This window comes from Lepisosteus platostomus, chromosome 4, assembly GCF_059453375.1.
Source record: "Lepisosteus platostomus isolate fLepPlt1 chromosome 4, fLepPlt1.hap1, whole genome shotgun sequence".
NCBI classification, from domain to species: domain Eukaryota; kingdom Metazoa; phylum Chordata; class Actinopteri; order Semionotiformes; family Lepisosteidae; genus Lepisosteus; species Lepisosteus platostomus.
In genome coordinates, this window is record NC_142614.1 from 52,332,828 (window position 1) to 52,360,737 (window position 27,910).

General features: G+C 37.3%; 1 protein-coding gene and 1 long non-coding RNA gene across 4 annotated transcripts in view; one reads left to right on the top strand and one right to left on the bottom strand.

Annotated features, from left to right (window-relative positions):
* Positions 1–6,182, bottom strand: part of slc12a2 (solute carrier family 12 member 2) — a 95,584-nt gene extending 89,402 nt beyond the window's left edge. For both annotated transcript variants that reach the window (XM_088629831.1, XM_088629830.1), the window contains exon 1: positions 5,095–6,182. In XM_088629831.1, the coding sequence (XP_088485957.1) occupies positions 5,095–5,700 (606 nt within the window). In that variant the 5' untranslated portion in view covers positions 5,701–6,182. The remainder of the gene's footprint in view (positions 1–5,094) is intronic.
* Positions 6,183–8,371: 2,189 nt separating this feature from the next.
* Positions 8,372–25,938, top strand: LOC148673411 (uncharacterized). Of its 2 annotated transcripts, none has more exons than XR_015936017.1 (3): positions 8,372–8,505; positions 11,678–11,736; positions 25,853–25,938. It is a non-coding gene; the product is annotated as an uncharacterized LOC148673411 (long non-coding RNA). The 2 variants fall into 2 exon arrangements; XR_015936016.1 differs by lacking the exon at positions 25,853–25,938 and adding an exon at positions 13,532–13,565.
* The last annotated feature ends 1,972 nt before the right edge of the window (positions 25,939–27,910 follow it).

Here is a 27,910-nt window from a genome sequence, read left to right on the forward strand (position 1 = left end):
ATTCAATATCTTCTTGTGAACAAGTACATCACTTGATTCTGCGACCAGTGGTGTACCTTTAGCAGCAGAGCTGCTCAGTCTCTCAAATCAGCTGGGACTTGCATCCTTACAGAACTGCTTCAGTTCTGTGATGGTTGAAGGCTCTCGTGTACAGCTCTATTTAGTCTCTGCCACTGTACCTATGGGATTTAGGCCCAACCAAACGAGGTTACTTTTATCCATTAGGCCTTGGTGAGGAGGTAAAATCTCTAAATAGGTTAAAGCATAGAATCTTAGGGGATGTATTTCGTTATTTACCACACAGAAATACACAATACACTGTTCTTACCCCCATCAAACTACATACTTAAAGAGCTTCCCTCCCAGATAATGTGGATACATACAAGGTATGGACTTCATTGACAGACTACTGCGCAGTACAGTTATTTTGGACAGATACAGTACAACTAATGGGAGCAGTCATAAATCAGTGAACTATATTCTTGTCCAGCATTCAACATTCAGTAACATTACCATGAAGATATTAATAATTCAGTTTATTCCACCATCTCCAATTGTTTGGTATAAAGTGAATAAACATGCTACATAAGGATTTTGGACTGGCTGGTCAATATCGTGCAGCATATTTATTAATTTATTGAAAAAGAAAACTATATTTCTCCTTGATTGGAAATCAAAAAAATATTATTACCATATTATCTGAGAAATATGGATATTTTACCATTTTTAAAAAATCAGTAAATAACTTTAACTGAGTCCTCTTTACTGCTATATATACTTGAAGGATTAATACAGGATAAAAAAGGTCCTTTTGAAAAATCTGGATACTACTTCTAGGATATCAATGCAGTTGTATAGAATTAAGCAACTGCTCTCATTGTACTGGGACCATATGATGAGTTTAGATGACTCAAAATGATGAATTTCAATTTTATGCCAATACTGAAGGTAATACGATTTCACTTCCTAGACACTATATCAGGTTCACACCAGCTGCTCTCTACAGCCGACAGGCTTAAAGTTTTGTTTAGCTGCTCAGCGTTGCTCAACTTTTTCCTCGTCTCATCTCTTAAAAAAAAAGAGGCTACGGGATACCGTTCCACTCCCGAGACTAAAAGGAGGTCTTTCTACTTTTAAGATAATATACAAGTTATTTTTAGCAATAAGAAGACTTCTTCCTCGTTCAAAAATGACCCTAATAGATCCAAAAGCCTTTTCCTGCATATTTTGCAGCTTCTTTTAGAAACTGTCCCTCATTCGAGAGAAAAGCTCAGTCCATTCAGTAAAACAACACCGATTAGGAAATATGTGAAATGAATGCTGAATTCCCCATCATGTCATTCATCTCTAACTTTAGTGAAAGTTCAGCCTCTTCCAATAGTTTAAGAGTCCCCACAAGCATGGTGTGGAGCATTTCTTGGAAGCTGCAACTCAAACAGTTCGCCTTTTACCAAGACGGACACTGAGACCCTCTACCATATGTCAGACCACCACCACCACCATCCCATCAGGCAACTGCTGATCTAGATAGCCTAACTGTTGCAAAATGAGACAGTTCGCTTTAGTTTGAGGAAAAGGTCAGTTCACCAAACCGTCTGCTTATTAATTGAATTTGCTCTTTATTCTTGTGATGAAAAAACATTAAGGTGGTAATATGGCAAGCCTGAAGTAAAAAATACAGATGTCATTCAGCATCCCACCCATCCGGAAACTATATGATTATCTCATGAACTTTCAAGGTTAGAAGCCGTGATCCCGTTTGTGCCAAACAACTGCCGCTGTTCCTTTTTTGTGACGTCCCCCCCTGGATTCAGTTCCCTCCAAGGGAATAAGTGAACAAACAGAATTCATCTTTCTTAAAATACAAGAGATTTTATCTTCAGACCTTTGGAGCTATTACACCAGAAAGACATAAACCTTTGTCCATGCCCCCTCATTACAACCAGATGGGATAGACGCAGATCCCTTTCAGACAAACTGGGCTTTATTATTTTAGTTTTGCAAGAACTGAAAACGAATGGCTGCCACATGCAACATTTTTATGAGGCAAGAACTTTCTTCAAAGTTTGACTTATCCTTCACTACACATTAGACCAGTCTTGTGTATCTTTTAATCTATGTAGCTAGTGTCTATATATACACACACTAAAGTTGCATAGATAGGTAAAAGGACAAATCTATACCAGAGCAACAGTGGCTCACGATTCTATTGATTTCTGTAGCATTAAGCAGCCTAGTGAGCGCATGACTCTTTCCTGGAAGGGATGCTTGTCCATTGCAGGGATTTCCCCCCCAGCAATGCTGGTCCCCATTTATTCAGGTGGGAGGACTGGAGCAACTGGGCTTGCTCAAATTGCTACAATTGCTCAAATTGCTAAAATTCCTTGCTCAAGGTACAACCCACTAGAATATGCTGCCTCCTGCATACAGAGATTATATCAATACTCACTAGTGCGAGAACTGCTTTACTCAAATAAAACATAATAGGGTCTCCAAAAATAAGAAGACTTTCATCTTAGATTCACTTAAACTTCTTGCAAATACAATCACTATAAGGTAGGATATCAGTGATCTTAAACATAATATGCTGTCTATGGCTTCCATTATTTATCTAAGCAACAAGAATGAGAAAAAAAAAGTACCAAGGAGAGTAGTTTTTACAGAGTCTTGTTTTGAGGAAGCAGGTCACAAAGAAAGAAACATTTAATTCTTCAAACAGAAATAACACCTTAAGCTTAGAGGGCAGTTTGCAGTTTCCAAAAGTAAGAGTTAAGACCATGGAATTCTACACAAATAGCCGGGCACGGGTGTTTACTGCAATGGCTGCATGAAGCTCACCCGTGGTCTGAGCTTCTAAAACGGGCACCAACCTGCTGTCGAGACGACTGTCCCACAAATGACATAGTGCACAGCTGTGTGAAAGAGCAGCTGTGCACAACATTGCGATAACCTTGAAAGCTCCCTCTTGGGAACAGCATATTTCCTCAGGAGCACCACACACTCAAGGGCTCAAAGACAAAACGGCTCCGGGAGTGTCTGAACGTTGTCCTTCTGTGCTTTTCAACAGATCGGCCAAAAATATCTTGCTCAGCATGTTGGTGGAAAGGAAGGGTCAGCCTGCAATTCTGATTGAAGTCCTTTCGGAATAAACTACAGTACTGGGTTTTTTGCCCCCAGTTTTCTGAACCTCCTGGCCAAAATGATTGTTTCACAGTGTTCACCAATCTATTCAACGTCGTATTCAGGAGCTAATCTTAGAGATGTTTAATTTACTTCAATCGCCGCAATCCTGTCATCACAATAGTAAAAAGGGATGACTCGGATTTGTGCATTTTTTCCACATTTTAAAAGAATGAACTCAAGGGTAATGGAAGCCTGGAGGTAAACAAAGGTATCATAACATTCTAAACTTATTACATAATTGCATAGTAGTTACAAAGAAACCCTTGAGAATTTTATACAGAAATGGCACTGATATAATACTCAGCTGCCGAAAGAGAAAAATATAAGTTACTGTCATTTACCATACCTAATTATTTTTAAAAAAATGACATTCGATAATGCAGCATCTTACAATAACCTGCATTCTAAAATTGCAATATAAGGGAACTGTAAATGAACCAGGGTAATTTTTTGGACCATCTGCAGGAGATTCTCACACACAGTACGTCAAACTGCTAGGCTCTGCTCACATCCTGTTTTCTCCCCATAGATTTCTGAAGGAAACAGAGCAGAAGGTGAATTCTAGGCAAGATGCTAGACTAGAAACACTTTTTGTCCTGCATATTTGCCCTTCAGTTTTGATTTCTGCCAATGAAAGGAGTGATGGGCAATGAAGAGTGACACGTTTTGATTGTCCATTCACTGGCTTAATTGCTCCAAAAGCAAAACATGTCCACAGAGCACAGGCGCTGCTTACTGAAGATGTCAAGAAGGAGAGGATTCACAGAACTCTGCCCTGTATGACAGTATTAATATAAACTGCAGGCCTACCATACACAAGAGAACAAAAATATTCCAAAAGACTAAAGTACATTTACTTCCTACCGTACGTTTTCCCACAGACATGACATAAGATAAACCTATTACATTTTAATTGCAACTGGGTTTGTCAGAACTATGACATTTTGCCTTTCTCTCATACTCCAGCTGTGGAAACTGACATAAGACTTTGAGACCTCCCGACAGCAAGGCAGGATTAACTGTATTGGCATTTAACATTTGTATGCTGTTTTATTACAGTCGTGTCTGTGGTAACATTACCAAGTTGTAATAAAGTATTTTTTAAAGAAAAGTTATAATAAAAAGGTTGGTCAGTGCAATGAAGATATGTTACTGGCAAATGCAAATTATACAGGAAATGATTTATAATAATATACGAACTATCGGATTTTGTTCATTACCAGCAGTACAGACACTAGCAGAAGCAAATCCACATTTTCAAAAACTATGTAATTGGAAATAATTATACAGCTGTTAATCAATATCATACATCTTACAGATGTACACAGTTAGGCCAATTATTTTAATATAAAGTACCAGCAGAGGTACAGTACTACACCTTCTAGCCTCACCTACTGTACCTGTTTAGAGGGTGGGGGGGGAAGGAATAATATGGGCCCATAATGAAACACCTGTTTTGGATGTAATGTGTTGTCCCATTAATATAAACGTTAACTAAGAAGAAAAACACATCGATTCACAATTTACAACTAGTGTTTCTCGCTTGCATTCATACAATGTCCAAGTCCAAGCAATGGGCAAAAAAAGCTCGTCTGAGATGCGGGTTAACCTTCAGAAGTATCTCCAGACTGCACGTGAAATTTATCATTCCTAAAAAAACATGCATGTGCATTTCTGTTAATACTATAGCAACAATCCCAACAATTAATTATTTCAGAGTGGGCATAAAAATACATTTCAAAATGTTGCTCCCGTTTCTTACTATACATATATTTCTCAAAAGTCACCCAACGTAAAGACTATTACTTTGCATCTCTGGGACAAGACGGCCAAGCAGTCTTGTTACTTGCCATACAAGCCTGTGCCACGCGTATTATGCACTTTGCGAGAGTGTTTCTCTTCACACTGTACCTTATCCTGCTCATCATGTAGCTCCGCAAGGCTGGGTCGGATCAGCTTTTCCCCAAGCGGCGCTGCGGTTAATCTGTAAAAGTCAATGTTCGGCACCGCGTCGATGGTGTTGTGGCCAAAAGTCCTCAGGTAATAGGTATTGGTGTGGGTGTCATAGTAATAGTGATGTTGGCCTCCGGTGGAGGAATGAAGGCTCCCCTCGCTCATGACTGTGTCCCCATTCTGGATACCCTCCGCAGGTACAACCACGGCATCTTGCGGAGGGCTGGCCCCGCTCGGGTCCACGAAGTTGACCACCCTGAACCGCCCTTTCGCCTCCTCGGCGCCGGCAGGTTGCACCGGCAGCTCCACTGGTTTACCTGCAGCTGGAGCAGATGCCCGCGAGGATGCTTCTTCTCCACGAGGCTTGTCGCCGCCGGCGTTGGTCCCGGCCGCCTCTGCCACCAGGTCCACCTGAAAGCGACTCTGGCTCGGAGTCGGACCCAATGGCTTCAGCCCGGTATCAGCGGACAGCGAGTCCTGAGCAGTCCCGCCTGGACCTGCCGGGATGGTCTGAGAAGGCTTCCCTCCCTCGGCGGGAGGAGTGGACGATGATGGCGCTGACATGGCAAATGCAGCCGCTGAATAACTAAAGAACAGTTTCTTTTAAATTATATTATGTGCTCTTTTGTCTCCAATCGAGTCCAAACACAAGACCGTAGATTATAACTCCCAAACAGGCTTCAAAGCATTAAAAGTCCTTTCGGGCACGCTCTTTAGTTTGCGATAGGAGAGCCTGTGAATGCCGGCTTCTGTAAAATGCAGTTCCTCCGATTGCTGCAGAAGGCGTTTGCTCTCCCGTAGTAGCAACCCCCTAAACATGCGGATGTAAATCAACGTTAACTGAGTGCAAAACGAATCAATTTAGGATTGAATTCATAAAAGGCACGGATGAAAGCAACAATGCTGAACGAGGCTCCCCTCGCTTCCAGTGCACTTTGACTAACACAAAGCGTATCAGTCTCTTTTATGCTCTTTTTGTGCCCAAGATGCCTCTAACGTCCTTACGGCAACTCCTCCTACACTACCAATGCTTTCGGCTCGCTGCTGTATGTATATACTGCAGCTGGGCATCGCAAGGGGCGGGATCTGACTGCAGGCAAAACTCGCGAGATAGCGGGGTTTCGCCAGCCGTACAAAACTCCGCTTGGACACAAGAAAGGCGTGTTTGTGCATCATTAATATGAATATATGGGACGGAGTACTAGGGAACTAAAGGGCGGGTTGCCGAAAAAGACTGTATTTAAGCTTCCCGAGATTGCTTCAGGTTAGATTCTGTGCATTGCTACTAGGCAGGTGTAGCAAGCAAATTGGTGGAGAACTGTAAACTAATTTAAATTTGAAAATGTTTATTTAATAATTTCTTGTATTATTTACCTTTACCTCATTTACTAAATTAGAGTCCATTGCTGGGAATGAACATCAGTTACGCTCAGCTCATTTATATTATTATACTGTAATATTGAATACAAGCTGACGGTGTGGGAGAAGTCAAACGGTCATTTAAACCCGAAAATGACAAGGTCATTTTAACGTTCGAATAACTTCAAAATAAAGTTCAGACTTAGGATCTTAAAAAAGATTCTCGTATCTGAAATTTGTGGACGTGCTCTTCATTTGCACTTAATGTGCACTTAATGCACTTTGCACATGTCACTGTCTCAAACTACAAAAAACATTGTCATATGTCTAATTGCACTTTTGAGAGTAATTTATAGTCAATTTAATCTGTTCCATTGACTTTTAATTCTTTTGAAATGTCATTGAACTCCTTTGCCATTGTATATCCCCATTTGTAATCATGAAATAATTTAAGCTATGTCTTAGTTTATTAAATATATGAAACTGTATCTTCAACATTTTACAAAATATATTACTGTACCAAGGTACAGTATATTTGCAGTATATGCCTTGCAGACATACTTTTGAAAATACATTATGAAAAAGAAAGAATTCTTGTCATTAAATGTGGTATATACATTTAAAAGATTTTCTATCAGTATTTACAATAACATGTAGTATCTACGCAAAAAGTGATTAGCTTCAAGAAGGTAAAAAATGCTATAAATGTGAGGAGGCTATATAACTTCTGTGCTTGTCAGAAACTTATCAAAGGATCTTATTTCATGGTGTTTCAAGGAAGAAGCCAAAGCATCAAATTCAATATAATGGCAGGGTAGCTGGTTCCAGATTCCCACGGCCCTTTGTATAAAGAATTGTCTAAATAATGCTATTCCATATCATGGCAGCTTTCTCAAGAGAAATGGAATATTCCAAGTCGTGCTAGGTTCCTGACAGTTTATAGGCTTGGTTTCATTCAAACATGCTCATCAGCTGTATATTAAATATACTGAAGGATTTGTTATTTGCAGCTGGTGTGTGGGTTGAAGCTGTGATTTTATTTAATTCTGCCCTTAATCATGGCAGAGTTACTCAGCTTTTACCAGGAATCTCAACTTGTGACAGAGGATTTGTACGAATCAGTGAATAGTTAACTTGGAGTCTGGCAACAAATCAGCCCTCCAAAAACAGTGCTAAAGAAAGAAATCAGATTTTCCAGGGGCAATATAGAAATATAATGTGGATTATAAAATATTCACATCTATGTCCAATATACAGGAATTTAAGCTTTATTGAAGGTATCTAAGAGCCTGTTCAGCCCTCACTTCATTATAAAGGTCAAGGTCATCTTTCAAATGTGTGGCATTTGCAAATAGCCACCAGCATGACCTGCATTGAACATGGTGATCATCAAGAGGCAGTAAGACTCTGTTCATAATCTGGATGTGCAGCCTCTTCATTGCAACCCAAGCCCACAGAGGATCCAGGACACAGTTGTCTCAATTTCGCCCACAAAGTGCACTGCATCTAAGTAGAGGAATATATAGTTTAAGTGTTGTCAAAGTGTCATTTTGTGTTGTAGCAGATGTGGTGTATTAATCACAGGGAAACTTAATCACAGGAGCTGTGTTTAAAATGTTTTTAAATAATCTCTTCAGTATGTTTTATTCTGGAAATAGCAACTTATCTTGGTGTAAGACTGTAAATATTGACTGAATGACAATTTATTCCCTAATGTATCTCTTTCTTGAGGGTATACTTTATATTAGCGTAATCAGCCATACAGTATACAGCACAGCATGCAAATCCTCTTTGTAAAAAGTAGCATGATCACTATCCATACATCCATTTTCGAATCACTTTATTGATTTTTTATTGCACTTTATTGCAGGGTCGCAGTTAGCCGGAGCCCATCTCAGCAACAATGGACAAGAAGCAGGATACACCCTGGACAGGACAGCAGTCCGTTGCTTCCATTTGAGAGAGAAAAACATTTTCTTTCCTTATTGTGGTCATCAAACAATGAAGTCGGTATGTGGCATAGTACATAGCTATGCACATTGATAGAAACCTTTGGTAACTGCGATTATTGTTGAATATTTTAAAGGAAACATCTAGATTCATTCTTCTCTACCAGAAGTGATTTTTCAAGAAAACCAAAAGACCTTAACCGTTGACCATATACTGCATAAATACTGTTACAGATAGGTGGGGGGAAGTCACCATCTAGCTAGTATCAACTATTGCAGTTCTCTTCAGGATTTTTAAAGCAAGAAAGCAGGTGTTTGCTGAGTTGTAGGGGATCCGAAACCAAAGAAGTCATAATGCTTACCTTGCCTTACCTTAGTTAATTAAGTTATTGTTAAATCATTAAGAGTCATCAACAATCCAGGAAAACAGGATAAAAGGACAAGAGAGAAGGGGACACAGTGTAAGGGCATGGGACAGCGGACAAAGACTCATAAGGACATCCAGAAGCATGTCCCAGGCTAGAGGTCCTTGTTTGGATCAACCTTTAAGACCTGAAATACTTAAAGTATCTGAACCGTGTTAAGGAAAACGCTTTAGGAAACTATTTTTCCTATATAAAGTATCCCTAGGTTCAAAATGTCTCCTGGAGAGTAGATGCATTTTTGTTGAGAATATGACAGTACGGTCCCGTTCACTGTGGAGCATCTGGATTCATAGGAAGAGAAATTTAACTCTAGGTCAGATTTTGTTTTTTTAGAAGGGCTGTATCTCTTGTTTGGCCTTTATAGGTATTACGTAGGATTCTGAATACTTAGTAGCAGTCTTAGGTTTTTCTTTGTTGGGCAGGGCATACTGTAGGCCTTTAAAATACCTTGTTTGTAAATAGAGTAACTTGTATGCTTTATGTTATACAGTATATTGTGTTGTTTAGTGTGTGTGTGTTATTGTCATTATTAATAAATATTTGCTGAACCTAGCATGCCTTATTGATTACTCTTTCATCAAAGCTGTGCCAGAGAAAAAAATACCTCCAATTATACCAACCACTCAGGTATATTCTTGACATATAATAATAATGAATAATTAATTTCCCTTATATAGCACTTTAAAGGTAACTCCCCTCACAACCACCAATGTGAAGCACCTACCTGGATGATGCACCAGCAGGCATAGTGCAAAAGTACACTCAACACTCATCAGCTATCAGTGGGAAGGAGAACAGAGTGATGAATTCATTGATGGGGTTTACTAGGATTGGTCATGATTGGTAAAGGCCAAAAGGAAATTACTAGCATATCTTTACAATTTGGGGATTATGATTATTTATTGTCATTATTGATTTTCCCACTCTGTAATATTTCTGTAATTCTCTATTTCTTGTAACTTCCTATTTTAACAATACTAAACCATCAACAGAAAATAAATACACCCTTTCATTTACAGTGGCAATAAAATAAAAAAAATATGATAAAGCAAAACTCCAGTTCCTTTTTAATTAACCTTTGCACTGATAAAATAAGTGATAAAATAAGAGACTCAGCACAATGTAGGATATTGGAATATTCAATTTTTTTACATTGTTGTTTTATTTATTGAAAGATTAAAGACAAGAAGAGTATATCTAAGTCTGAAAAAGTATATGTGTATAAACATAATAGTATAAACAAAATTAAAGGCAAAGGAGTAGTCATTAAAAGGGAAAAAAGCAACAGTGTTGCATACATGTTAAAACACACACCCTTCACTGATATTGTATGTCTTTACACAGTACCACACTCTACCAGTGTTTTCTAAGATGGTAAATACTGTATTTAGTTCTAAGTATACTATACATCTCTAAAAGTCATTATGTATTAAAACCTAACATACAGTTGCTGCTACAGTTGTTTTTTAAATATACTGTACATATTCATCCAATAGGACCTGTTAATTTATCTTCTTAATTGAAGATAGAGAGAGGGGTTAAAGTTGAGACAAAGCGCGTACAATAATATGGAACTGACTCCTTTCCTTTCATGACTACAGCCTCTTTTTACAGTTACTCTGCTTTGTTTATCCCTGATTCACAAAAACTTCTAAAATAATTATATGCTTTATGATCGTCCAGTGAGGTGACATATCACAGATTGTTGATTCATTCTTCATCTTCTATAGAGGAAAAGAGAGAATGTTAAAACAAATGTATAGTATCAATATTTCTGTATTGTTTGTAAACATTCAGATTTTTAATTTGCAAAATAAGAGCCTTTTTTATATTTGAAAAGAAGCACAAATGTTTTCTCTGTGTGGTTGTGTTAACTTTCTTACATTGGTTGCTGCTCTTTTATTCTTTCCATTCCTTTATTTGCTGGAAATAGTAAGGCTCCTAGTGTCACCAAGAAGTGGAGTATTTGTTGCCGTATATGTGAATAGATAAACAGAATGGACAATAAAACAGGAGTGGTGCCGATTACATGTCCTTGCATGCAGCTACTGTACATTTCTTTTCATCACATATTAATTGCACTGCTTGTTTATCTGCTTCTGTGTTTCCTTGGAAGTTTATCGTGTTATCATAGCTATTGCAGTTTCTGAAGGACTTTTTAAATTTGACTGCCAGGATCTGTGTTCAAGGGAAGTTGGTCTGTGTCCCACAAATCTGAAAGCTCCAGAGACCAGATATAAGACCTTCTGCTATAATAACATAAATGTAGCACTCCTCTATTTCCCCTTTGTTTCAGAAAGGAGAACTACTTTCATCTTTTTAGAAACCTTCAAGCAGCAAAAAGGTTTTTCTATTGTACAGATTATAAAGTTCTACCTAAATATTGCAGCAAGTAATAGATTTAGGAGGAGCAACAAAATTCCTGTTCCTGTTCTACCACTGCCTCAGGTTTAGCTGGGTTATATAATTCACATCTTTTATCACTTTCAGGCTTGGGAAGAGTTTCCAATTAAAATAAAAATGTATTTCACATAGTTACCTTCATAACTATTTGTGACTTATGCATAAATATATTTTATGAGTGTTGAGATATGCAATACTTAAGCATTTGTCTATAGAATGTACCCTCCCTATTAGGGAACTGCATAACATAGTACAGGTAAATAAAACGAGCACTCTTAATGTTGTCCTCCGGATATTTTGGTGCTAATACTTAGCCTTGTGTATTTTATTATGATTCCAATAAAACAAAAGGATTTGTGTTAAACTAACCGATCACTGATTGATCTAATTCTAATGTATTTGTAGTTGCTGCAATGTTTCATCAGTCATTGAGAAGTCTAACCCAGCAGGCACAGGGGTACAAGGTAGGACTACACTCTGGAAAGGATACCTGTCCACTGCAGGGCATGCACATGCATTCACTCAAGCATGCACACAGGGGACAACATAGAGACGGTACCTAAGCTAGCCAGCTTCTCAGGAACTGAAGGCAGGACCTGAGAGCTGTGAGTCAGCCATACTGACTGTCAATCCACAACGGCCCACTGGATTACCAATTCTGGAAAAATATTGATGAAAACCTTGAGTGAGTCTCTTAACTGAAGCACATAATGTGGCTGTGGCTCATTTTTTAATGTATTTTATCTTTATCTTCACAAAATTAAAAGCGAACAGTATATTTTAATATACATAGTGTAAAGCCCTACTCGAAAATAACGGCATCATTTTAGTCCAGAACTAGCCTACAGACTAAATACTACAGTCACTACAAGGTAACTTGATTTAGGCATTCAGAATTATCAAAGGCATCTTCATAACCACATCTCCGTAAGAAACAGCACAACAAATTAGAGGACAAAAGTGGAAACTGCTAGTAAGTGCAATTAAAACTGAGCACAAAAGGCACTTCTTTATTCAGTAAACAGAGTTATGGGACGCAATTGTTTAAGCCAATACGGTACCTACCCTTCAAGAAATAGCCGGATGAGATGTTCAGATGTTTCAGCAATTTCCAGTAAAACTAGCTAAATGGGCTAAAGTTCCTCCATTTGTTTGTAATTGTTAACACATTTTGATGTTTGAGATCACACCCTGTTTAAATGTGACAATATGGTAAAATGTGATTGATGTTTTGGTGTTTAACTAATTTGGTTTCAGCAATATGGTACAAACAGCAGCATTTCCTTTTGAAGGCTCATATAGTACTAGACTGACAGGTGCAATAAAGTTTGAGAGCCTGTTTAGATTTAGCCCTTTCAGATTAGTGTGTTTGATAAAGACTGTTGGCCTTTTACTCCTCTTCTGAACACATAACACGAAAATAATCCTGCGTATTATCACTATAAACATTTAACAAACGAACCTTGTTTTTAGGCAATTTATCTTTTAAGATATGTAGATAATGTTCCTTCACTGACAGCAAATGTTTTATAATGCATTCCAACCTGTATCATTGAAGATTTTCCTTTTCCTGACCGATAAAGCTTCCTTTTTCTTTTAGTAAAATATTTTCTCCGCAAGACTTGCACTCTGGATTGTGTGCTGTATTTCATTTTAATGAGGATTGCTGTGTTCAGCTGTGTTTCATCCAGTCTTTTCAGAGTACAGGGAAAAGATCCCCAAGCACAAATTACTCTTGTGAAGATTACTCTTCCATCCTTCCATCCCTTTTCTAACCACTTCAGGGTCGCTGGGGAGCTGGAGCCTGACCTGGCAAGTGATGGGCACAAAGCGGGTACACCCCGAACGGGATGCCAGTCCCTCTCGAATTGCAGTCTTTATTTCTTGAAAAAATCGTATTTGTGAAAAAACAGCGACAATTATGTCTTAGGATAAGAAATACAAAGGTATCTCCTTGACTCCTTGATCAGAGTTCAGAAGAGGGTTTCTTCTGTTTTAAAAGAAGACGTTAATTTAAAAGTTAAATTATGGAAAACCTTTTTAGGGAATCAAAAAACCTTGAAAATACCCAGTTGATGTCACAGTGGAAAAAAGTCCTGGAAGTTCCAGGTATTCTTGGCAAAAGACTAAGAAAAGAAATTAACTGCAGTGGGAATGTTTTTACATATACTCTTAGGCGTACTTTGGGTGTGTGTGTGTGCATTGATTTCATGGTCTATACATGTTCATTTTATTACTTTTATTCTTCTCACCCTACAGGTTTGTTTGAGGAGTTTTTGTTTCGAGAAAGTGTCAGAGATAGAATGTTAACCCCAGAAACATGGCCTAGAGCTGTATTATAGTGCACCTAAGTGAAATCAAGGGGTTTAGCAGAAGACAATGTGCAGTTATTGAACATATTATGCAGAATGTCATTTCATGAATTAAATAATAAATAAGAAAATTTAAAACAATAAATATTGAACATTTCATTCAAAGTGTATAGGGCACACCTGCCACTTTGATGGAGATTTATTTTAAAGATTAAAGCCCGGTAGTGCTTCCAAACATGTGTCTGCTCACTGTTGCCCACATACTATACATCATTACACAGGTAAACATTTTCATTTTTCAGGCAGAACAAACAGCCTGCATTTATATTTTACACACCATCCATGACATCTTCGTAATTTTAAATGCGTCAGAACATGATTCAAAACATTTTGTCTTGCTTTGCTTAAGCATAGAGGTATTTGTTTGAATTCAGCACATTTTATAAGGTCATTCCTCCAGGGACAAATGTGATTTCACCGTCTTTAGATTTTCAGCTTCCCTTTACTTAATTTCTATCATTGTTTTGGTACTGAAATGGGTTTAAAAATTCCTTATACAACAGATTTTAAAACTATTGCATTATAAATAACTAAATCGGTTGCTTTGTGAATCTTTATTGGGTATTTTAAATATTGGCTTAACCCACTTACCTGAGGGTCAGCCCCCTGGCCATAGAACAAGGACACTCAGCTCGGAGAGTGAGAGGAATGAACCAAATGGTAGCTTCAAAGGAGGACATGGGATGGAGGAGGTTTGCATGAGACAAAATGAGATAAGAGGTATTTGCAGGTGATATTTACTTACTGTACATTTCTTATGTAAGACAGTGAGTGATTGGTAAATAGATTTTTATCATTTGTAACTGTCAAACTGTTTACAACAAGAATTTACTGGTATACCACCAGTTCTCAATTTGATCACACACTTTGGGTGGGTGGCACTGTACTGTGATAGTACATTCTGCTGCCTTTCAGCTCTTAAACCCTGTGTTCAGTTTAGGCATGGAGTACCTTCTGTGTGGGGTCTGCAGGTTCCTACAGTATGTTCATGTGATTTCTATCTACTTCCAAAATGGTGCCAGGACAAACTGTCTCTGTCTATGGGTGTGCCCCATGATGGACTGGTGTCTCATCAATACTTTAATCTCCCTGTGCTTCTAGGAAAGGTCTTTATTGTTATATTTGAAAAAAGACAATAATATTAGGAAAAAAATTCAAGTCTTTATTTTGTCAAGAGACCTTTTTACAGATTTGGAATTGAAATGATCATTATTGTTCTTCAGACAGGTTTAGATCTAAAACAATACATTAAAATGAAATAAAGATTATTTCACTTCTGTTTCCTGTTGTTTCTTGCTTAATTTGTGTCTTTAAACATTGCTATTGAGAAAAAGCTTAAATCATCTTGTTCATGCAGGGTATTTGCAGGCAACACCAGCTATTAATATGACATGTTTATGTAATACAAGTATAGTTTTTTCCCCAAATTAACCTTTTTATTAAAAAATGTATTTATTTAGTAATAAAATTAAACTGTTATACATGATTGAGGCTGAATGGCAGCAAAACATGCAAAAAGACATAAAAAGTGTAATTTACTTGTTGTATACATACCATATTCTGCCAGTTAGTACTTAGTGGAAGCATTTATGGAAGCAAATGCTGCTATAAATATTTCTGAATAGGTTTTGTGTAGTGGGATGATGTAATTTTTTTTCTTTCCTCCTGGCACAATTGCTCCAGTTCTGACACATTCATTGGGTATAGCTGATGGACTACATCTGTCAACCCTTGCCATACATCGTCTACTGGATTCACGTCAGGACCTTCAATGAACCACTTGCTGGCTCATCTTGTCCAGCCACTTTAATTCAATTGAAGTTTAACTTCATTGTAGCTTTGGCACAAGTGGGAAATTCTGACCCAGTTTTGAAGTTTTCAAGTCCTACTTGTAGGTGATTCAAGCAGGTTTTCATCTAGCATTCACCTGTACTTACACCATCCATTTTCCTGTCTATCTTGACAAGCTTCCCACTTCTTGCTGATGCGAAGCATCCCCACAATATGTTGATGCTACCACCACCTACCATGCTGATCATGGTGCATTAAGATATAATGACAAATCTTTGTCTAGTCTGACCATAAAACCACTGGCTACATGTCTGAAATATATCTCATACACAGTTTAAGATTAATCTTTCTCAATATAGTCTTCTTTTTTTGTGACTCATTCACACAAGCCAGTGTTATGTAGGGATTGTGATATTGTCACGTATATCTTGAAAGTGATACATGTCAGTATGTATTGATGTATGAACAGCAACTCCCATCTCCCATATAGAAGTTTGCAAATGTTTCAGACTCACTTTTGAAACTTTACAGTGACATTCCCACCATTTCTAAACTTTACTGTATATAAGGAAATGTACAGAGATAATTGCATTTACCCTAAAGATAAGCCCTTTTACACACAGAGACTATTGCACTATTTTTGTGACCTTTTGAACTATAATTTGCTTTTGCACTGATTCAGAGTTGCCATAAAACAGGGGGAAGGGGGAGTGCAGGGCTAGCGCACCCATACTTGGGCCTGGGTGCCAGTAAATACAAATGGGCCTTCCTTACAACTTGACTCGTTGTGCTTTCGTCGCAGCAAACTGAGCGATAATATCACTGAAATCCACCTGCCTTGCAGTGCTATTCTCTATAGACAACAAAGCCAGAGCTGACAGTCTTTCCTGCAATATGGTAGACCTTAGATACGTTTTGATCAATTTCAGTTTGCTAAACAAGCACTGGCGACAGCAACTGGAATTGTCAAAACACTTGATATGCTATCACTGTGTTTGGAAACGCTGATTTCATATCTTTGTTGACCAAATACTGCAGGACTTCAGACATTGGGGAGCAGATGAGACAGAAACTTCAGCTGCCAAATCTGTGCCATGAATGCCTCCTAAAAACAAGGCAAGTTTGTTGCAGGCTTCAGCTGAATTATCTCCGGTATTTTTTACATCAAACAAAATGCCCAAAAGACGGATGAATTCGCTCAAGAAAGAAAGACGTTCTTCTGTCTCAACACGGGATCGATAATTTTCATGTTCAGATAATCTTTGGGACAACTTGATCCAATTAGAACAACCCTGAGTAAAGACTTCCTTTTCAGTCCTGAATAACTTGCCACAATAACAAAAAACAGCATTGGTAGACCTGGAATAGACTAACCATGGTCTAGGCACAGTTTGAGAGCTGACTTTGTGAAATAATTGGCTGGTGTGAAACGACAACCATCAGTTTTCGGGAATGAGAAATCTTTGATTTGCAGTGGTTTGCTTCTCATTATAATCCGTCCTGATAAGTCTGGCCAGGGGTGAAGGGTCAAAAAAATCATTGTACACCCCAGATAAGCTATGCTTACTAACTTGCACTGGACACACAACTTATACAATTCTGGCCTCGGTTGCCTCCGCAAGGCAATCATCACGAGCCGAATCGGTGGAAGTACTGGCAAGGAGTTTCCTCGCCTGGGAATCATCTTCAGCCGGCTGATTTTGGCACTCGGTGGTACGTGCTGCTGCTACATGGGGAACCTTGAGCCAGGAGTCGTATACTCTTCTGGCATTTTCTGCCTCCTTTTCGTGTTTTGTAATTGTCTTTTCTGTTCTTTGCGTTTCTCGCTACCTGACTTACATTACACTAACGAACATAGCTTAGCTAAATGTAAGCTTGTCTCAGTCTTGTTGCTCAGTCTTGCGGGGGAACAGGTCACATTATCCAATTCTACATATTTTGGAATGAACGCGCCAACGACCGATTACAAATCATCCGCACAGCCGTGTTTTCCAATAGAGCATTGTGTTTTATTTTAAAATATGCCAGACTAATATTGCTATTGGATAATACACTGCGTTCCCCGCCCCTGACATACGAACTCTCATTCGTTTATTTTGCAGATGGTCTTTTCTAAAAAAAAACTGTCATTTTAATGACATTAGCAATGGGCCCCATTAGATCTGGGCCCAGGTGCAGTTGCACCCATTGCACCCACCGTAGCGCGGGCCCTGGGGTGATGAATACTTTTACAAGGCACTGTACCTACCTGTAGTTATAAAGCTGATCCAGTTTCTTCAATGGCTGTTGATCAGGGTTCGCTACATTTCTATTGATATAGGCAGGTGCCTCATGATCTTTGTGTCAACAATTTGCTTCAACATGTCTTTCGGTATGAATGGCAACAGAGGGCTGACTAACTAAGTAAACAGTGGGAACAAAGTAGGTGGTTAAAAGAGGTGTTTTAAATGATAAGACATTGCAGACTGTTTTGTCAGAATCCTCTGTTACTCATTATATCTCGTGGGAGCCCAACCCATGCAGAATGAGGTCTGTATCAGTAATTGTAGTAGTGATAATTCTGGAGATATAGCACTCTAAGCTATCACACTTTACTTTCACAGTTTATACAACCTAACATTGCCATCCTACAATGGTTTGCCTTTTATCTTGGTTTGGGGAAGAGTATTGAGGCAACACTTTGCATCATTAATGCAATTGAAACCATTCATGAATGCAAACCTGTCTTTGCATTAAATATTTTATGACCGTGTCACATTTTTCCTACATGGACATTTCAATTAGGAAATTTTGGCAGCTTAATGTGTTATTGTAATTGTGATAAGGCTGAGAGAAAATTTTAAGTAAAGTGTTTGACAACCATTTTTTTGACAGTGCACATTTTTGTCTACTAGAATTTAAATTATTTTGATAAGAGTTAAGTTAACAGACATTGATTATTTTCCTCCTGTTTTTACTTTAAAATTTCTATGTTAAAAACGTACAATCATGCAAAGATGATTATTAGGAATGTAACAAAATATACATCTCTAAATTAGAGAATTAATTTATTAAAGGTGAAATTTTCTGCAATTAACACAAACTGTACTGGACACAGTGATCACAAGCACACTCCACAATATTCACACATGCGTGACCAACACTATTGCACATGCTTAAAACAATTAACATTCCCTGGTCAATAGTAACAGTTTGTCTCTGGATTTTACATATTCTGAAATTGTCAGCTGAGATAAAAGTAAAGCTAAGTCAAGATGAACATGACATTCAAAAAGGTCTTGTGTTGAAAAGTAAAGAATATAAATAATCACATTGCACATGCCAGCCTCACTCATACTGTACAGTGGTGTGAAAAAGTGTTTGCCCCCTTCCTGATTTCTTATTTTTTTGCATATTTGTCACACTGAAATGTTTCACATCATCAAACAAATTGAAATATTAGACAAAGATAACACAAGTAAACACAAAATATAGTTTTTAAATGAAGGTTTTTATTATTAAGGGGAAAAAAAATCCAAACCTACATGGCCCTGTGTGAAAAAGTGATTGCCCCCCCCTGTTAAAACATAAATCAACTGTGGTTTATCACATCTTTGGAAAGATGAGTTCAATTTCTCTAGCCACACGCAGGCCTGATTAGTGCCACACCTGTTCTCAATCAAGAAATCACTTAAATAGGACCTGCCTGACAGTGCAGTAGTACTGCCTGAAAGTGAAGTAGACCAAAAGATCTTCAAAAGCTAGACATCATGCTGTGATCCAAACAAATTCAGGAACAAATGAGAAACAGAGTAATTGAGATTTATCAGTCTGGAAAAGGTTATAAAGCCATTTCTAAAGCTTTGGGACTCCAGCGAACCACAGTGAGAGCCATTGTCCACAAATGGCGAAAACATGGAACAGTGGTGAACCTTCCCAGGAGTGGCCGGCCGACCAAAATTACCCCAAGGGTGCAGTGACGACTCATCCAAGAGGTCACAAAAAAACCCACAACAACATCCAAAGAACTGCAGGCTTCACTTGCCTCAGTTAAGGTCAGTGTTCATGACTCCACCATAAGAAAGAGACTGGGCAAAAATGGCCTGCATGGCAGAGTTCCAAGACGAAAACCACTGCTGAGCAAAAAGAACATAAAGGCTCGTCTCAGTTTTGCCAGAAAACATCTTGATGATCCCCAAGACTTTTGGGAAAATACTCTGTGGATAGACGAGACAAAAGTTGAACTTTTTGGAAGGTGTGTGTCCCATTACATCTGGCGTAAAAGTAACACAGCATTTCAGAAAAGGAACATCATACCAACAGTAAAATATGGTGGTGGTAGTGTGATGGTCTGGGGCTGTTTTGCTGCTTCAGGACCTGGAAGACTTGCTGTGGTAAATGGAACCATGAATTCTGCTGTCTACCAAAAAATCCTGAAGGAGAATGTCCGGGCATCTGTTCGTGACCTCAAGCTGAAGCACACTTGGGTTCTGCAGCAGGACAATGATCCAAAACACACCAGCAAGTTCACCTCTGAATGGCTTAAGAAAAACAAAATGAAGACTTTGGAGTGGCCTAGTCAAAGTCCTGACCTGAATCCAATTGAGATGTTGTGGCATGACCTTAAAAAAGCGGTTAAGGCTCGAAAACCCTCCAATGTGGCTGAATTACAACAATTCTGCAAAGATGAGTGGGCCAAAATTCCTCCACAGCGAGGAAAAGACTCATTGCCAGTTATCGCAAACGCTTGATTGCAGTTGTTGCTGCTAAGGGTGGCCCAACCAGTTATTAGGTTTAGGGGGCAATCACTTTTTCACACAGGGCCATGTAGGTTTGGATTTTTTTCTTCCCTTAACAATAAAAACCTTCATTTAAAAACTGCAGTTTGTGTTTACTTGTGTTTCAATTTGTTTGATGATCTGAAACATTTCAGTGTGACAAACATGCAAAAAAAAAAAGAAATCAGGAAGGGGGTTACACTTTTTCACACCACTGTATATAAAGTTCTGCCTCTCTGAAATTGTACTAATCCAGCCTTTGTTGTTCTGTTCTGTATGGCTAAATACAGTTTTGTAAAATGCTTTATATTATGTATTTGCCAACACATTGTATAAAAATAAAATTATGATGATAATCTATGGGTGCTTGAATCTGTAAAAAAGATTTTGTAAAGTTTCCACATTTTGAAATAAGGTTCTTCAGAGTTTTGTAAAATATCGAAGCCCAAGATAATTAGTAATAGTATGGTACAAATCAGTATAAAACAAGCACCGATTTACAGTATTTTAATGGATTGAAAACCTGGGAATCTATATACTTTCTCATGCAATTACAGTACATGTATGTCTGCTTTTTGCAGAAAAGGCCTCATCCTTCACAGCCTCATTTGCATAATGTGTTGCCTAATGTCTTCTAGAAATAGAATTAATAATAAAAGCATGAAGTAACAATGCGCGATGACATGACCTGACTTGTTTGTAAGACAGATAAGAGCTGCATTTACAAATCCACTTCATGGAAAGTTTATAGGGCAGAGCTTGACCTCATTGCATTCCCACATTTACTCATCAAAGTCCATCAGGCTACTGGAATCCTAATAATTAATTCAAGCTAAGTGTTCATCATGTTATCTTCTGCTTTGAAATTCTCACTCCAGACAGTTCCAGGAATCAGAGCTTAGTAATGAGCCAGACACACTCCTAGTTAACAAGCAAAAACACTATGTACATCCAAAATGACAGAAGCCACTGATATGTAATAGGGAAGAAAATACTAAAATGTTTTATATTTTTCAAAAGTTTTTCTAAAATATTTGTCTGCCATTTTTTTTTCAAAATAATGTTCGTGGATGCAAGAGCAAATAACAGTGAAGCCGTCATTTCATATGACTTCAACACACTTAAAATCTTCTCTTAGTTTCCACTGTTATTTCTTTTCAAATGGATAGTACATGTCAACCTTAGCCACCTATTTAATGAGAGCGTACCCAATTTTTAGATTAACTATCTGATGAATTGTTAGTGTACATATGCAATATGGTCAAAGGCATTACATGGGAAATGGGAAAAACGAACATTAAATATTATTTTTAAAGGTTATTGGGATGGGTAGTATTTGGGATGATAAGGAGATGAATTTTAATAATCCCTTTAGGTCTTTTGAAAATATGTAGTATGTATAGGAGATTTTGTAGAGAGAAAAGTAAATGGTAGCATTATTCATTAGCTCTCAAAATGCAGTCACAAAGACATTCAGCCTGATTTTTTCAGTTGCTTGATTACACTAAAAAGCTTATGTTTCATTATACAGTATAGGGGAATCACTAAGGAAGGAGAAACAGGTAATTTATGAACTTTTACTGTCAAGGCAAATAAGATAAGGATGTCATGCGGTTAAAAGAATCAGAATAGGAAGAAATAAGTACCCTATTAAGTACGTTACTACAAATCTGTTCATGAAAAGAGATTTTTCAACCTTATTTGAATACACATACTGTAGTCTGACCTGGGAATTTCAAACACTATCTTGGACACTACCTTTACTGTTGAGTGACTTAAATACATTGACCTGAAGACTTTATATGCTGCACCTGGTTTTTCAGCTCATTCTGTTGAAGAACAGAACCGTCTGCGAGTTCTGTGATAGCTGTCTTTACAGTTATATAATAGAGTACATTCTATTTTTTTCAGCACATATTTTAAAGATATTTTAAATCAGGTTAAAGGGCTTTTAATTACCCCTCTTGTTTCCTGTCTGTTAAGATTACACAACAGCACTTGCTAGCTAAATGGATTGGCAAACAGCTCAAAGTGAATTGCTGGGACAGCCTGGGTGGTCAATTTAAGAAATTTAAAAATTAAGAAATTTATTTTCTTAACAAAATGATAAAGCTAGATGTAGCCATAGAATGGAGATTACTAAGATGCCTGTGCACTAAAAAAAGATCCTACCAATTAGTCATGATGTAAGAGGACTTAGAGAATTAAAGCTCAATGTGCTTATTGTTCCAAAAGCTGCAATTAACTACAAGTAGTTTTTGCTTTTCTTTTTTTTTTAAGTTTCTTTTGCTGTACTCAAGCAAAATTAATTCGCTCTTCTGCATGTAAGAGATGTAAAAGAAAATCAAGTTAGCATTTTAGTCAAATGTTCTTATGTTTTTTAAAAAATGTTCTTTGTTGACCTTATCGGTTTTTAGAGGATTTGTTTAGTTTCTCTCAATAATAGCTGATTGCTAAAACTGAACAATAAATTTCAGTCCAGGACGCTGAGAGTTTTATTTCACCACAGACATCCTGTCACAGCTCAGAAAATAAAGACAGTGTACAGTAGTAGACACAAAGGTATTCCTAATTTGGGATAAGGGCAAGCTTAACGCGTTTCAGTGACAATATTCCCAATGTTTAGTTTTTAATGTTAAAGGTAAATATTTCTCTAGAGCTTATGAATGAAAAAAAAAACATTCAGCATTATTTCTGGTATGTTTTAAAAATACATATTTTAGTCTTTATACTACAGTCCTGGCTCTACGATGTACACCATTTACTCTTGTACATTACATTATGTTTTGAACTATGCTTTGATTTTAAATGGTTTTGTAATTGCAGTTAAAAGGGTTTTTGACTGTCATTACACTTCTCTTAATCTTTTGTTCAACTATTTTGAAACTATTTGTCATGTTTGATTTCACTTAAAATGTTAAATGCCTTTCAAATATTACAGCTATCCAGTCGAGATCACAGATCAGTGTGTTCTCATTCTTACTGTAGGCTTCCCTAAGGCACAGGACTGACCTTCAATGGGTTTTAAATGTTTAGATTACATACCGTAGCATTTTAAGTTCTAAGATAATAACAGGGGAGTAAAAAGCATGGCTGCTGAAACCTTATTTTGCTATGATGAAGTAAAAAGCAACAGGACAGGAACAGGACATGTTTTTAATCCAAAATGTGATTACTCATTTACAGTATATAAGCAAAGAAAAAAAAACTTGTCAGTGTGATAAAGCAAGGGTACGCAGTGAAGTGCTTCTGCCCCTTATAAAAATCTTCTATTACTACATTTTGTGCTCTGGATTTGCTGTGATATTGGAAAGCTGAAGAAAGTTTTCATTAATATAACACAGAATTTAATTTGGCTAAAAAGTTTGAATTTTCTCTTCTTTCTCCAGAACTAAATTTGCTCGATTTCTCGTCTGTCTGCCAGATCAGGGTCCATCTTCCACCATTCTCTATAGATTATATATATAAATATATCTATGAAAGGAAGCGGTTATGGATAGTGAGTGGAGGTTTACAATATGCTCTGTTTTCATTTAAAAGAACAATTGGAGTAATGTTTACATTAGAGCAAAATGTGTCAAATGCTGTTGTATATATTAATAATAGTCATTTTGAGAACATTGCATAGTCTCAAATTCTTTTAAATGACACGTGTTCTTTTTATATAGAGGACCTTCACACTTTTTTATATTTATTCACCTATGGTTCTCTCTTCCAATCAGTTACCATGGAATAAAGTACCATGCACTGAAGTGTTATATTTACAAAAATAACTTATGCCAGCTAATCCTTGAAACTGGCTTGACATGTTCTGGATGGTTAAAATGATTTGCCACTAATTTGTTAAGTATTGTGGGTTATAAAGAGAAAAGAGAGTAGCAAGGTCTGCTGGAATTTCAAGTCCTTCTGCAAAGTTGCAGCTAAATAATTGTGTAGTTCAGCTATGGATTCAGAGTTTTAGCTGGTATTTAAAGGAACATTTTTAAGACATCATAGCACCATGCTATTCCTTTAAAAAACTGAAAAATAAATATCGATATAAACCTCCACAGACTGGAATATCTATTAAGCACTTAAAAATAAACTCCCATAAACTTGGCAGCAGATTAGTGAGAGTATCAAACAAATTGGAAGACTGAAAGGCAGGTTTATGTGCCATTCTTAAGTTCTGACTCCTCAAACCAGTTTAGTTTTTTACCTTGAACTACAAGTTGTGAATAAGCTCAGATTACATTCACAGTTTTTTCAGCAGCTCACTCACCAGCCACTTGCACAATGTCACACTTTACCAATCATTCAGCTTTGTAACCCAGCTTTGTTCAGCTTGTTATTCGAGTTCCAGCATCCTGACATGGACCCTAATTGTAGATTTAAACTTAGTATCAATGATTTAGGGCTCATCTTGCTGGGATGACAGACATTCATCAAAGTTTTTCTATGTAGCAGGGGCATCAGCAACTGATTATATGAACGGTCTTATGCTGGGCATCAGGAAACAGCTTGATATTGAATAGAAAATATACAATTGTTTATTGAAAATGATCAAAAACTATAACCATATGAAACGATACATTCTGTAATCAATTAATGTGAAGTCTCATTATCACGTGGGACAAGGTATACATTCATCAGGTAATTTAGGATTTGGTTTGTTCCGCCTATTGGTACCCAATTCAGAATTCTGTTAACAATTGACAGCTTCTTTTCATATCCAGATAAACAAAGGAATCGTTCTCTACTCTTCCTCTGCCACAATTAAACACACATACATTCTTATTCCTTTTACAATTCAGTGACCTATTTCATTCCTGTTGTTTCAAACAAACATTTAAAGTGAGGCAAAAGAAGACAATTAGCAACAGTATTGTGAGATAATGAAATGCAAGAGCATTTACATAGCGTGCAACAATGATTTCTTTTATTCTCTAATACTTATATCTATGAAATTGAATGGACTCCAAGAACAAGTCAGCGGAACTAAACAACAGTGTACTAACAAAGAACTCAGTTTGTCTAAGTCATCAGTTATGCTTACGTAATATGGAAAACAAATAATAAAGGTCAGATAATTGAAAGAGCATAATTTAATTTGCAGATAATTCATGTAATATGTCACAATGCCCTGTTATCAACACAACACAAACATTGCTGATAGGATATTAGAACTGTAATGCCAGTGAGATGGATGGTGAATTTTTCAAATATGTGAACTATGTTGTATTGCCAAACCTACAGTATAAAACAGACAGGTTTTGGTACTTTTCTAAGTTTCTGTGTCCTTCAATATACATTCTATATTCTATATTACTATGATGTATTATACCTGTATATATATCATATTATAAAGTCAATCACAAAATAATAATTACAGAATTACATAAAAGAACATTGGAATTGCAAGGATTATTTCAATTCTTTGGTGGTCTTACAGAGCCATCCAAACCATTGGCATCAACAGACAGTTCATCCTTCATCTTAACTGGGACTCATTACTGCAGTGTAACCATGTCTCAACTTTGCTCTTCCTGCACTTTTCTTTGTCTTTTCGAGTCTCAGCTCAATTCGTTGCTAAGGATGAAGAATTCTGAAGGACTGTAACCGGACACATTGCAAGCATACTGGTATATTAAAGGTGAACACTTCTTGCACTTTACCTGCAGGACAAGTCAGAGGGCTTTTGAGAAGACAGGGCTGAATCCACCGTCTGCCAAGGCCACAGCTTCAAAGACATGCAGACTTTAAACCAAGCTGGGATTAAAACCTTGTGTTGGAAAGAACAAAGCCAGCACTCTCCTTCTCACACAGAGAACATGTGAGGTGAGAAACTATAAGAATGTAATTGTCTTGTGGGTTATGTTTTATTTATGATTGAAAACAGAATATTGCATCATAAAACTTTTTTTTTACACTGGAAATCATCTTAACTGAAGAAACAGCATTTTAGAAATGAATAAAAAGGTAATGTTAGGGAAAGTGTGGCCTTTATCATTTATTCCTATTCTGTGTCTGCTTACCCCAGAAGACTGAAAGGTATTCTTGCAAAACTGAATTTCAGTAGTGAAACTTAATTATGTTTACTTAGCTCTACACAGTATATGCTGCACCTATACACTTAACTAGTACCAAAATAAATAACTGCTAAGTAGTGAACGTCTTAGTTAAAGCAATTGTTACCTTACGCTTGAAAGAAATAATGTATTTCATGTATTGAAAAGCACTTAAGTTTTCTTGATCTCTACCAGCATGAAACCTCAGTTGTCAGTGACACAGATTGCAAAGAATCACTTTCATCTTCTTAAAGACTACAAAGGTTTTAGAGTCCTGCTGTACCCATAGCTCCTAATCTTACCAAAAGGTTGGTATTCTAAACTAATAACCCTGAGGTTGGGGTGGGGGTAGTGCTCTTCAAGCAGAAGACAGCCACATATATTATGTGTTAATCACAATCTCCTGTCAAGAGAACAAAAATACATTGTTGGAGAAGAAGAATGTATGGGAGTCCAATCGTCTGTGGAATTGATGAGTTACTACCTGTGACATTGCCAGTTTACTTTGATTAGGCCACTTTATACCCTGTTAAAATGAAGGCAACAAAACACTAAGTAAAAAGGGGAACAGAAGGGTCAAGTAAAAGTTTCAGTTCCTGTGGGCTTTTTATTTAATGTCTGAGCGAAGGTTAGGGAGGCACCATGGTAACAGTGATGGATTGTCTTGGGTGCACTGTATCTCTGCCGTTTCCAGCCTTTCCAATCCTCTGGAATGACATAGGGATAAGGATTGCAAGACAAAGGGACTAGCGAGAAAATCTGTTTTCACTGCCATGGAGCCCCCCTCTTCTAGTATATGGAGTGTTTTTTAGGGAAAAGAGGGTATTTTTTTGCTAAATGCCTAAGTACAGGTAGTCCCATGTTTCATGTCTGATCTTTCCTTTAAGGATAAGCAGACTGTAAGACAAAGCAGAGGGTGATTGGTTGGACAATTGTGTGGTGATGAATCAAGACAGTAATCTCCCGCTAACAAGGGAGAGAGCATTTGTGAATTGACAAAGCAATGAACAGAATTGCGCTGTGGGACTCAAATCCTTTGTTATTCATTTACGTCTGATGGAAAATGTATTAGCTATCTTGTAATGAGGCTTTACAGATATACTAGAATGAAAATCTGATACCCCTGCTGAGGCTTTACAGATATACTAGAATGAAAATCTGGCGTATATTGTTGCAATATCCAAGGCCACATGGTGATTTATTCCAAAGTGACCAATAACAAAGAAAATCAGGTAAATCAGTATGGTGAGATACCGTCTGCTGTTTAAGTGTCAGTCAGCAATCAACAACACTTCTCTGTTAAGACTGTAGGTCTCCCCAGCACTGCTTTTCACAGTACATTAACCATTATTCCACTTACTACCAGAGGCTATTGGAGACCACTTCCCTGTATCATCAATAAGACTCAGACTTACAAAGAGGTTAAACACATTCTAGGGGGAAATCAGGTTTCTGGTTGACCTATGAGATTGGTGTTTTTCCTTCTGCTCAGCTTTCATTATGAATTCCATCTATTAACAGGTAAATGAACTATTTCAGTGTTACAGAAGGAGATTGTATAAAGGAGATTAAATAAATCTGAAATATAACAGGATATTTTACTACATTAGACTGGCATTTTAAGCTTCCTTATAATTGAATTAAATGCTCCCTTTAAATGTTCATATATTT